This window comes from Drosophila virilis, chromosome 2 (genome assembly GCF_030788295.1).
Source record: "Drosophila virilis strain 15010-1051.87 chromosome 2, Dvir_AGI_RSII-ME, whole genome shotgun sequence".
NCBI classification, from domain to species: Eukaryota; Metazoa; Arthropoda; class Insecta; order Diptera; family Drosophilidae; genus Drosophila; species Drosophila virilis.
This window is the reverse complement of record NC_091544.1, coordinates 34,437,269-34,450,401: the sequence shown is the minus strand read 5'-3', so window position 1 is coordinate 34,450,401 and position 13,133 is coordinate 34,437,269. Positions and strand designations below refer to the sequence as shown.

Below are 13,133 nucleotides of genomic sequence, written 5' to 3'. Positions count from 1 at the left end.
TTCCTCCTGCTGTCGCCTTCGATAGAAATCGTGCCCTTGGCGAGGGTCGCGTCGGCGGTGTCGGGCCGTGGAAAAGCTCGGTATCCGGACTACTAACATCCTTATCTGATAAAATCGAAATTCGCCTGGTCTCGCCAGGCGCACGATGTTGAGGGATACGACAAACGAAAGGCACCGTCAAATTTTAGGTGCCAATTTGGCGGCGAAGCCTTCAGACGCGTTGGACAGTTGGTGTTGCCGTTACAAGACCATAGAATCCAATAAGGGTCGCCACTCTCCTGTCCGCAAGTTCTAGTGACTGCCCTGGTTCTTTGGTGCTCGCTGGAGGTTGCTGTGGACGATATAAAATATTTCTTTCAGCCTATCCGCCTTTGTCCTAGGGTGGGGCACTCTAGTAGCGGACCCCGAAGTCACCTGATCGGGAACGGGACTGAATCCTGTCGAGTCCACCACACTTGTGTTGACCGCTAGCGATATCTCTGGCAAGAGCTCGTCCCACGAATTCTGATGGCCTTCGATAAACTGCGCTTTCATGGTCTTCACGGGCCTGTTTGTCCTCTCGGTAGGATTCTCTTGTGTACAGTACGGGGCGGTATATTGGACCTCTACACCCAAGGACAAGAGAAGAGCCTTGAAACTGCAGCTTGTAAACTGTACCCCGTTGTCACACACGAACTTTATAGGCACCCGGAATCGGCTCAGAAACCCAAAATCGTGAGTAAGGGAGTAGGACTGGCGCACTCTCTTCCATATGATTTGTGCGATAGAACGGCAACGCTGTTAATTTTTATCCTGCTCGCACTTACTCTCAGCTCTCTATGCTCTCTCTTTATGTTTAGGGATCGTTTAAATGCGTGTGTGTGTATGTGTCCGACAAGCAAAACTGTGCACAAATTTAATTTTTCTCAAATGCCGAGTCATTTCTACCCTTTTGAAGGCACGAGAAGTATGAAATACAGAAAGGGTTTGCTACGTCGATGCGAAATTCTTGCATTTTGGCTCGCTATCGTTGGTAACGGTACCCAAGCGGTGCCATGTGTGCTTTTTAAATATTTTGGACCCGCTATTCACGTATACTTGCATATTTTGTATATGAATAGAAGCATTTATGCGCTTGTGTGCCTGTTGCTTGCCTGCCTGCCTGTCCTCGATGCAAATTTAACAAAAAGTTGGGATTTCTGATTTTCGACCTCTACACACAGACACACACATACAAATGTCTGTGAATGGGCTGATCATGGGCGCAAAAGAAAATATCATTATTGGCACGCGTCTGACGCGCGCCCTCCTATGTATGATTTTGATGCATGAAATTTGTACAAAAATACAAATCTTTAAAATATTCAAATATATACGTGTGCAGGTGCTTGCCAAAAGTTGACGCTTTCGCCCCAATGGACTGCTGCAGGTAATAAGGGGTCAACATTCATTCATCAAAATCATAAAATAGAAGGGCGCGCGAATAAAAAATATTCTATTCTATTCTTTTTTTTAATAAATGCTTAATAATACTAACTGACAAAACAGTAAACTATAAATCTAAGGGCTCCTTGCCTTTCCTACTACTGATACTTTTGCTACTTAAAACTTACAAAACTATAAAACTACATATCTAACGGTTCTTTACCGTGAAACTTATTTGTGGGGAGGCGATTCTGGGTAGCCGCCTCACAATGTATTGTAATGTTTCTAACTCGGGACAATTAAGAGAAACGATTTTATTTATCTCATTTCCGCACCAACAGTTTCGAACTGTTGAAAATGAGTAAAAAGGTATAATGTATTTAGGCAAATGTGTGTAAAAGGCAGAAGGAAGCATCTTCGACCACATAAAGTATATATTTATTCTTGATCAGCAGCAACAGCCGAGTCGATCTAGCCATGTCCGTCTGTCTGTCTGTCCGTCCGTCTGTCTGTCCGCACGTATGAACGCAAGGATATCAGAACCTATACGAGCTAGAGACTTGAAATTAGCTGTGGGTTTGTTTCCAATTATCGATAACTTGCTCCGTTTACAGGCAGTCGGTAAATTCGGTAAATATTAAGAGCTAGACTCACCAAAAGTGATAAGATTACTCTAGAATAGTATATATATACCAAGTATCCTTAATTTTTTACCTATCGCCACTTCCCGCTACCTCCGTAGAGCTATAAATCAAGTTAATAACTAGCATTGCCCACCAATTTAAGCCGCAATTTTAATGCAATTGGCTTTTTGAGAATACAAAAATATTCAATGGTACAATAAGATATAATGTAGAAAATTTCGTTAATATCCAAGTGTTTGTGGCAGCTAACGCTGGTGTGGCTGTAGAGTAAAGCCTGCAGCAAATAATGCGGTCAGTTGCCAATTAGAATTTCCAAGGGAATTTGTTTTTTAATTTATCTTTATCACATCAAACGAGCGCTTGGACGAGCTGCATTTGGTGTTGGAGTAAGAGGGCTCAGGAAATTTCCTAGTCGGGAGCTTCCGAACCTCTTGCTTGTTTTAAAGTTATGGCATCACCGAGAGATATATTAAAAAAAATGTGCACACAGCACACGCACTCTTTCAAATTCACCGGTCAACGGCAGATTTGAAGTCCATGGACATTGCAAAGGACATCGGTTTCAGTTTATTTTTAAAGCGAAGAATACCATATTTTTCTCTTAAAAATTTAAATGAACAAAGAGATTTACTAGCTTTTAACACCAAGAGACTGTAAATCGACTCGTTTCATAGCGGGAATATTTATTGATAGGAAAACCCATACAGGCTTTCCGTAACATCAACTAAGCCAATTGTGTTGTAATAAAAATGTTAGCTATCCTTGATCCAATTCATTAATGATTAATATAAAAAGAATTAAAGAAAAATTTTATATTTTAAGTTTATATAGAAGTCTTTTTGTTACTTACTGTGCCTTTGGAATGGTAATGCGCCACTAGCAAGTAAGGCATGGTGAAAAGCGTAGAGTACATGACACCTGCCGTCCAACTAAAAAGAATGACACTAAATTTAGCGCGAGAAAGCGCCATTAATGTCATGCCAAAGCAGTAGAAAAGCAGTCCTCCAACATATACAGATTTGGCCCTTAAATAAATTCAATTGAAGTTAATATAAAAAGAACAAAATCATTAATAATAAATATTTAAGTTAGCATAATTAGTGTTAAAATGCTTTGTTTCTAACATTCTCACAAAATAAAAACAACAAATATACAAAAAGGAATATTTATATATACAATACAATAAAAGAGTAAGCCCGTTTACTCATTAGGAGTGCGGGTTTCTATCCATGCGAGCATAAGTGGCATATTCGCGTCAGCGCGTTAGCGTCTTCTGCGGACATTCAAGCCCCAGGCATGACGGCGCAACGATTTCCAACAATCCTTTTCGCGAGTTATGTTAAAATTATAATATTTTACATCACGTTTTCTCTACCGAACTTTCTCTACCACTAATAAAATCGTTCCTTTCAGGATACCTTCGGGAAGTCACTGACCATTCCCAGCAATGAGCAGGGGCATGGCTTGCCAGCCAGGCTATAAATTTTCCCCTCGGTAATTTTCCATTACTACTTATCTCTTCATCCTATTCTACCTAAGAGCTTAAAGTACTATACTTTATTAATAACTGCTTTCTTTCTCATTTCCTATTTATTGTATTTCTTAAATAAGATAATAAATTAGGATTATTATACCCTTGCAGAGGGTATTATAATTTTGTCGTGAAATTTGAAACGCATAGAAGGAGACATCTCCGACCCCATAAAGTATATATATTCTTTATCAGCATCAATAGCCGAGTCGATAAAGCCATGTCCGTCTGTCTGTTTCTATGCGAACTAGTGCCCCAATTTAAAGCTATCTTTATAAAACTTAGCTGAAGTCCTTCCTCTTTTCCTCTTTCTGTTTGCATGCAGCACATATGTCAAAACCAGCTAAATCGGACCACTATATCATATAGGTGCCATAGGAACGATCGGTCAAAAATTTAGTTGTATGAAAAAACATTTTGTTTTTCAAGATATCTTGACCAAACTCGGCTTTTATTAGTTTTACTACACTACTGCAAATCCTATTAAGATCGGACCACTTTATCATATAGCTGCCATAGGGATGATCGGCCGAAAATTAAGTTGTATGAAAACACATTCTGTTTATCTTGATCAAACTCGGCATTTGCAAATGCAAAATCCTCTCAATATCGGACCAATATATCATATAGCAGCCATAGGAACGATTGGTCGAAAATTAAGTTGTTGTATGGAAAATTTTTTTACATTCAAAATTTAGATTAATCACGGTATTTAAAGATTTAACTATGTTGCCTTCATTTTTGCAAAATCTTTTTATATCGGAATACTATATCATATATCTGCCATAGGACCGATTGGTCGAAAAAAAAAACGTTTTTGATTAAAAACCTTTTTTGTTTATCAAGATTCTTGACCATTAAATATTTTCCCTGTGCTTCTTAGATGCGGGTAGATTGGGTCTGCAAGGGTACTAAATCTTCGGCGTGCCGAAGATAGCCCCTCTTTATGGTTTTTAATTTTACTTAAGAACACTATTTTCTCTACTTACACCCTTATTCTTAGCTCCCGGCTCTAATAGCGTCACTGACCAAATTAGCTGTGAAAAGGGGAACAGCTGGTCGGACTGGCAAATAAAACACCTCCTGTGTAGTCTAACTAGGCCTTTAGCATTAAATTTTCATAATATAAGTATAATGTATTGAATAATTAGTAAGAAACTCGTATTCTCGACCATTAATACATAATAAATAAATAAAATTAAAATAAATAAATATCAAATACATTTAGATTTTGCAATGTTTTTACATAAGGATAAGTCCAATGTTATATGTTGTTTATAATAATATGTTAGTTTATAATACTGTTATATTAATATCGCTGTTACCGCTCTTAATCGCCTTTTCGTTACATATTACCGTATATTTATTAAAATAAAAATACTTAATGGATATATTTATTTATTTATTTATTTATTAATGGTCGACAAAACGAGTGTCTTCCTCATCATTCAAAAGATTGTACAATAGAATTATATGCTAAAAGCCTAGTTAAAGGATACAATTTTCTAAATAGCATCACCGACCGATGGAGGTGTTTTATTTGCCAGTCCGGCCAGCTAATTTTGTCAGTGACGCTATTAGAGCCTACATCTAAGCAGAAGGTTGTAAGTAGGAAAAAAGTGATCTCAAGTGAAATTAAAAATAATCTTAATTTGCTATATTAATAAAGAAAATACAATAAATAGGAAAAAAGAAAGTAAGAAAATTGTTAATAAAGTAAAGCAATGTAAGTTAGATAAAGAGTGTTAAGTAGATAGGACAAAGAGAAAAGTAATGGGAAATCACCGACCCGGTGGGGGAAAATTTTTCAGCCTGTCCGGCTAGCTATGCCCCTGCTCATAGCTGGGAATGGTCAGCGACTTCCCGAAGGTATCCTGAAAGCAACGACAACGGTAGAGACAGTTCGGTAGAGAAAACGTGATGCCAACTATTATAATTTTTGCATAGCACGCGAAAAGAATTGTGCATAGCGTAATCTGTTGTGCACGTAGATAGTAATAATGGGCGATAATTTCTAGTTGGTCTTGCCGGAACAGAGAATTGAAGACGCCCTAGCAGAAAAGGAAAATCTATGTCGCCAATAATCAACTTATGTAGAAGGACAACACCGAGGATTGTCCTACGGTTGATTAACGACGGAAGGTTGAGAAGAAGCAGTCTGCTGGAGTAGGACGGCAACCGAAGATTAGGGTCCCAATTTAAACTTCGTGAGGCAAAAAGCAGAAATTGCTTCTGAACAGATTCAATACGATCCTGGCTGTTGATATACTGTGGAGACCAGATGCAAGAGCAGTATTCAAGGATAGGGCGAACAAGAGATATGTACAGAAGTTTTGTTATAAAAGGATCGTTAAACTCTTTAGACCATCGTTTAATGAATCCAAGTACACCTTTTGCCTCATTAACAATGGTATCTATATGAAGATTGAAACAGAGTTTAGAATCAAAAATAACGACTAGATCCTTAACTGTTAGTATACGTTGCAAAGGGATATTGTCGATTGTATAACTGACAAGATAAGGTGTAGTACGATTAAAAGTCATAAACATACACTTTGAACAATTAAGATGCAATTGATTGGCCGAACACTAAAGTTGCATAGCGTTCAAATCGTCTTATAGACGAGAATGATGTAGGGGGTTAGTGTATGATACAAAAAGTTTGACATCGTCCGCATACATGAGTACACGGGCATGTGATATAACAGAGGGAAGATCATTTATAAAAAGTGTAAAGAGTAAAGGTCCAAGATGACTACCTTGAGGAACACCAGAAGTAACGTGAACCCTTTTAGAGGTAGTCAACCTCAGTATTACTCTTTGGGTCGTACCTTTTAAATAAGAATTAATCCAAAGTAAAAGGGACAGAGGGAAACCTATTCGGTCAAGTTTAAAAAGTAAAATGTCATGGTACACAGAGTCAAACGCCTTACTGAAGTCAGTGTAAATGACATCAGTTTGCATTTTCGAAAGGAAAGCATCATTTACCAAGAAAAATCCCACCTTTCTTGTGAAGAGGAATGATATAAGATTCTTTCCAAAGAAATGGAAAGACAGAAGTTTCAAGGGATAGATTAAAAAGCTTTAGCAATGGAGAAAAAAGGGAAGAGCTATACTCCTTGAGTAGACAACTAGGAATATTGTCCGGCCCAGGAGAGTAAGATTTTAAGGAGTTTATAGCTAATAGGAGAGAGGAGTGTGAAATAATGGGGGGAGGTATAGAACTAGAGAAGAAATAGTATAAGGGTAAGAATTAGTATTAGGACAGACTGAAGAGTAACTTGTAACTAAATTTAGCAAAGAGGTTAGCAGAATCAGTGTCATTGCTAGCTTTATCCATCCCAAGAAAAAAAGAAGATGGCAAACTTGAAGATTTGCGCTTCAAGTTTACAAAATTATAAAACTGTCTCGGATTTCGGGCGAATTGCCTTTTACAACGAATTAGATAATTCTCATAGCATTGAGAATTAAGAAGAAAGAATTTCGACTTGGCTATGGAATATTTAGCCAAGTCTGTACACGAACCAGACTTTTTAAACTTTTTAAAATATTTGGATTTTACATTTTTTAGATGTGATAATCTGGGAGTAAACCAGGGTGGTTTTGAAAAAGTAGTCGAAGGTATTTACTTAGGAATACACTTAGTACTTAATACTTAGGAATATAAAAAAACTAATGGCAGTATTCATATCAACCGAGTCATATAAGAAAGACCAATCGGTTAAATAAATAAGCTGATTCAGCAAAGAATAATTTCCTTTGCGAAAGCAATAGCGGGGCTTATTGGCTGATGAGCACGAAATGAAAGGATTACAAGTTAGCATTGCAATCTCTAAAGTAGGATAATAGACATCCTCAGGAAGAGATAAAGGAGGGGACCTAGACACATTAGAAATAAGGTAGTCGTTAACAAATACAAGGTCAAGTGTTCTATTCATATGATTAGAAATTGAATCGATTTGAAACAACGAAAGATCAAGCATTCAGTCTAAAAAATCGTGCTGTGCTGAGGGCACTAGATAATTTTCAGCAGTGAATAATGACCAAGAGATGTTCGGAAAATTAAAATCACCCAACACCATTAATAGGTCATTATCCCGCACGTGTGAAGAAACTTCTTTAATACAATTAATATGATTCATATAAACTTGAATATCAGAAGAAGGTGGGACATAAGAGCATGTTACATAGATATTCCGTGTAGGAAAAGACACCTTAACTGAGACAATCTCAGCATCAGTAGGCGTACTAAAACAGAATAGTTCTGACTGGAGAGTGGCTTTAACGGCAATTAACACCCCACCACCTCGAGTCGGCCGATCATTTCTAAACAAAATAAAGTTATTCGGTAATATCTCAAAATCAGATATGGTTGAGTTTAACCATGTTTCTGAAAATGCTATTATGTCCGAATCGAAGGAAGTGCTGGCAATGAAAAGATTTTTAAGCTTTGAAGTGAGACCTCTGATATTCTGATAATGAATAAAGATTTGTTCAGAAGATGAAGCTAGTTTTTTGGGGCAGAAATGGTACCCTGTATTGAAGGGACTGGAAGGGTGACAGGCTGGTTACGCTTTTTAGGCTTGAACTTATGAACAATCATGTGTGGTGGCCAAAATTTGGGATCACAAATGATTGGGAACATATCATGTGAAACATTTATTTTGAATGATGATATTTCACGAGGGGTGGAGAAATTAAATTTAGTTATTGACAAGCAGAAGATTTGGTAGCAATATAGGCTGCCAATGACTCAGAAGTGGTGTCCGACGAAAGTCGAGACACAAAAACTTGCCTACGAGGGGCAACTACCGTTAAAGTAGGCGCTGATGGGGCTGTAGGTAATACAGGAGTTGGAGGAGCTAACGAGGTACAATGATTGTTTTTAACAATCTGGGCAAGATTGCGCGCAGGTCGACCTTTGCGGCCAGGAGCTGACGGGGCTGAGGCAGTTTGATTAATTGGGACGGAATCAGGTACGGGCTCTACTGGGTCTAGTACAGGGCTTGAAACCGGGGTAATTGGACAGTCGCTTGGAGAAGGCGATAAAGACAACATTGGAGATACCTCCAAGTTGTTAGGAAGAGATAAGAAAGTCGTAGGTGTCTGAACAGACGTAGAGGGCAATTGCAAAAGTTGAGGCTCCAACCGGCGATTGGTTGGGGACTAAAATTTATATTTGCCAAGCAAATCGAAACTCGAGTCAAAATTACTCGAGAGCTGCTTAGCCACATTATTCAATTTTAAGAATTGACTTCTCACAGAATTATACAGTCTGGAGAAAGCAATTTGCTTGTCGATGCATTCTGGGCACGACCAACGCAAGCCACCGCAGTCCTTCTTGGCAATAGCAGCGATCTTGTCGCAATCACGCCCAGTGAGACCTGCACATTTAGCATGCATTATATTCTCACACAGCCAGCAATTAACAAATTGCGGCAGTGCAGAATCGTCAGCCTGCTTGAACGTGCACGGTTTCTTACAGCACGACATAATTATTAAATGCGTATGCAAGTTGCGAGAGCGCAGAGCAAAACGAAAACGGTGCACAACATAAAGCAAGTAAACACTCAAAAAACAATTATTCGTACACAAACAAATTGTTTGGTGCGAAAAGCAATAGAAAGAAATTTGCGAGAGCGCGAAGCACAAGCAGAAAGTATGCAGCGAACACACGCACAGACAAGTGTATGCACAGGAGAGCACCAAGGCAAAAGACTCAAAACAGCCAATAACAACAAACACGGAACTGACGCCGCGTTTTATAAAATGCAATAATTAACAGATAACACTTTGCACAGTTTATAAAAGCTTTTTAAATAAAGCACCGAAAAATGCAAAATTTGCAAATAAAAAGCAGGATAAAAGCGCAAAAATATATAAAAATCTTGGAGCACAAGTAAAACACGTCAATCACTCTCAACTGAGAACTCTCATTTACTCTCTTTGACCAATTTTAATTATTTTATTGATTATGGCACTCTCACATTTTCAGGAAAATTTAGGTCTCAACGCGGTACGTACATTGTTTACTATTTGCAATGAATCATACCTTGGCGATGCTGACATTGTAGAAAGTTCATGTGCTCATATATTATATCGAAATCAATGGTTAAGAAGCAACGAGACATGTCCCAATTTTAAATTAGCTAGTAGTCGAAAATTGTTTGCAGTGACTTAAATACATTAGCTTCACAAAAACCTACTAACACGGGGGTCGTTCCTCGATCCTCGAGCTATTATCGAAGTAACGCTCGCAATACTCCTTAAGCACCGACCAGCTCATCAACCGCGAAACTCTAACACCCAACCTTCTGGGGAATCGCTTGGTATGTCAGTACAGCGTGTGGAGTTACTTATCACTAGGACACTACGAACCCATACGGCAGAAATGGCATCCTATTTTCCTAAATGCCGCAGTTAGAAACTTAAACTTGTATCAGGAGCCACGTGAGGGACCCCACTTAGAATGGAAAATCGAGTTTCCACGTGATATATCGCGATCGAGCAATGCTTTGAGAAATAACAGATTTCCGAATGCAAGTATTCAGTCTGATGAGAGATGTGAAGACGCAGTCGATAGACCCCACAAAATATCGAGTGTCATATCCGATTGGCATGTCAGATTTTTAGGTTTGGCTAATGATATCACCAAAGACAATATAAACACTAAGATGAGTAACGCCATACAACAAAATGCTACTATGCGGCTTGATTTTTTGAAAATTGAGAACGAAAACGAAATCTGTAGCATTGCGCTCTCACAGCCGAGAGAATGAAAAAGTTTAAAATAGAATTTGCTCTCAGCTTCGGCTCTATGAGGGCCTTGCAAGCAATTATGTTTGTATGCGTGTGAATGTGTTGTTATCCACTGCTCTGGCAAAGTCTCTGGCTGGCAAAGAAACAATTTTGTTAGGTTTTTAGCGCAGATCACGACCTACCCAAAATTTCTGTTGATACATGAATGCATTTCGTGTACTGCAACTACAACAAGCTGCAGTTACAGTGAATTAACGATCATAATCTCGTGATTCACAAAGTTGCGCTCAAGCGCAGTGCGACTTACATATATTTTTACACCGAAGCCGCTGGAGCCCTTCGGGCAGCGGAGACTGCGGCGAAGGGAGCAACTGCGAATAACAAGTGCGTGACTGCGGCGTTGGACCCGCAAACGTGGCTGGTGTAGTGACTTAAATAAATCATAAAAATCATATAAGTGGGCACTTTAGCCAAATCTGTTATTAAATCTGATCGAATTTAAAAAAAAAAAAAAAACGAAAACAAAAGAAACAAAGAGAGGAGAAAGCTTGCATTGCGACAAACAACAAATCATTTGCTAGAGAAATCAACAAATCATTTGCTAGAGAAAGAACAAAAGTTTTTGAGAATTCGATTTGACAGCAGTAAACAAATTTTGTAAAAAAAAAAAAAATTACTTTGTGTTACTTTTTATGCCGCTTTAAAAATTGTGCTGCAACGGTACATATTTTCTTGCTTATGCGATTCTCGTGGTTGAGAGCTGAGGCGTAATTCGACCCATCTTCGACTTTCTGTTTTGTTTTTGCATACGCTAGACCGCGCGTGCATTTATTTGTTTTTGCTTTTAATGCCCATGAAATAGTCTTTCGGTCAGTATAGGACCCCCCGCAAGAACTCTAGCGACTCGGATTCTGACTGTGACAACCGCATCAGAATCCCAGCTCTACGACTTGCCCCTACAGTCCCCCCAACTTCGAACAAAATGGATCCAGAACAACTTAGAGAGATAATTCAAACGGCCATAAGCAATGCCCTAACAGAACAAGCCAATGCAAACCAGCAAAGAGAGCAGCTATAAGTGCAGAGAATTAATGAATTATCCGAACAAATGGCTGCAGCAAACGTTGCTGCCCTATAAGTAGTAGCGTATGCTGCTATTGAGATTATAAATGACATTCGCTGCGACGAGCCACTAGACGCCGTCAAATGCTTACCTGAGTTTGCAGGAATACAGGAATCTTATGTTTCTTGGAGGCAAGCGGCATAAGCCGCCTACCACATTTTCAAGCCATATAATGGCAGTTCTCGGCATTATCAGGCCGTTATAATTATAAGAAGAAAAATAAGGAGCCCCACGGATGCAGTGCTGGCCTCATTTGGCACTGTGATAAATTTGGTTGCGATAATAAATCGCCTTGATTTCACATATAGTGACAAAAGGCCGATCCATGTAATTGATCAAGAGTTAGGCACCTTGAGGCAGGGCGGCTTGCCCCTACTCCAATATTTTGACGAAGTGGAGAAAAAACTAACCCTACTGACCAACATGGTCAATATGTCTTATGGCAAAAGGTCTTTGTGAGAAGCTCCGTGACAACGAGTTGCGCATTTTCGTATCGGGGCCTTAGCGCAATCTCACGGATGTGCTCTTCGCAGCCAAGCCTAGAGATCTGCCTTCGGCACTGGCGCTTGCTTAGGAGGTGGAATCAAACCACGAAAGATTTGCTCTGGCGGCTAATTTTGCCAAACGCCAAGAAGAAAAAGAGCGTAGGCGGAATACAAAGACACAGGGCTGACAGCAAGATAGTTATTCTGAACAGCAGAAAAAACCGGGTCATTCCGATCAACGAAGTGGTTGGCAGCAAAAAAAAAAAAATTGGTGGACAGGAACCCATGGAGGTGAATCTTTCATTTTCAAGGATCCTCCAACTCACACAGGCACCGGGGTATCTGAATAGAAAACAGGCATCATCTGATCACACGGGCTTTCAAAAAAGGCAACAAAGGGTGAATCATGTAACGCAGGACGCGGAACAAGGATCGCGAACGTATGCTAATGCCGCCTCTAGCGCAGAGGCTCGAATTGAGGATGACGTGAGCGCTAGCTATGATTCAGATGCTGTTCATTTTTTAGGGGTAGATCCCTGTTACCCGTCATCGGGCGAGAGTAGCAGGGCCGATATGAAATTCCTCATACACGGGTGCGTCTTTATCAGACCACATACAGGGTTAAAAGGCGTCCGACCAGTTGATTGTCCATTCACAATCCACTCGATTCATGGCACAACTAGAATCACGCAAAAATGTTTTGTCTCAATGTTCAACATAAAGGCAACATTTTTTCTTTTATCGGACCTGTCAACTTTCGATGGAATAAAAGGCCTCGACCTGTTAACACAGGCAGGGGCATCGCTTTGCTTAGCGTCAGGTCAGCTTAAATGGGGTTCAGAAATTGAACAAATTTCTTTTCACGCATGCAATAATGTCAATTTCACTGACGTAGATTACTCAGATGCACCTCCTTTAGTAAAGGACAAATTCCTGAAACTCCTAAAAGACAGGAAAAGGCCTTTGAAGACCCCAATGAGGCCTTACCATACAATACGTCGGTGGTGGCCACTATAAGAACAATAAATGAGGAACCCATTTATGCAAAACCTTGCCCATATCCTATGGGGGCAGATGACTTCGTCAATAAAGAGATTCAAAACCTGCTGAAAAATGGCATTATACAGAAATCAGTATCTCCATACAATAATCCTATTTGGGTTGTTGATAAAAAAAGTACAGGGTAA

General features: G+C 39.4%; 1 protein-coding gene across 1 annotated transcript in view; it reads right to left on the bottom strand.

Annotated features, from left to right (window-relative positions):
- Positions 1 to 13,133, bottom strand: part of lovit (loss of visual transmission) — a 172,837-nt gene that overhangs the window by 70,222 nt on the left and 89,482 nt on the right. Inside the window, exon 6 of the mRNA XM_002058695.4 lies at positions 2,899 to 3,073. Within this exon, the coding sequence (XP_002058731.2) occupies positions 2,899 to 3,073 (175 nt within the window). The remainder of the gene's footprint in view (positions 1 to 2,898; positions 3,074 to 13,133) is intronic.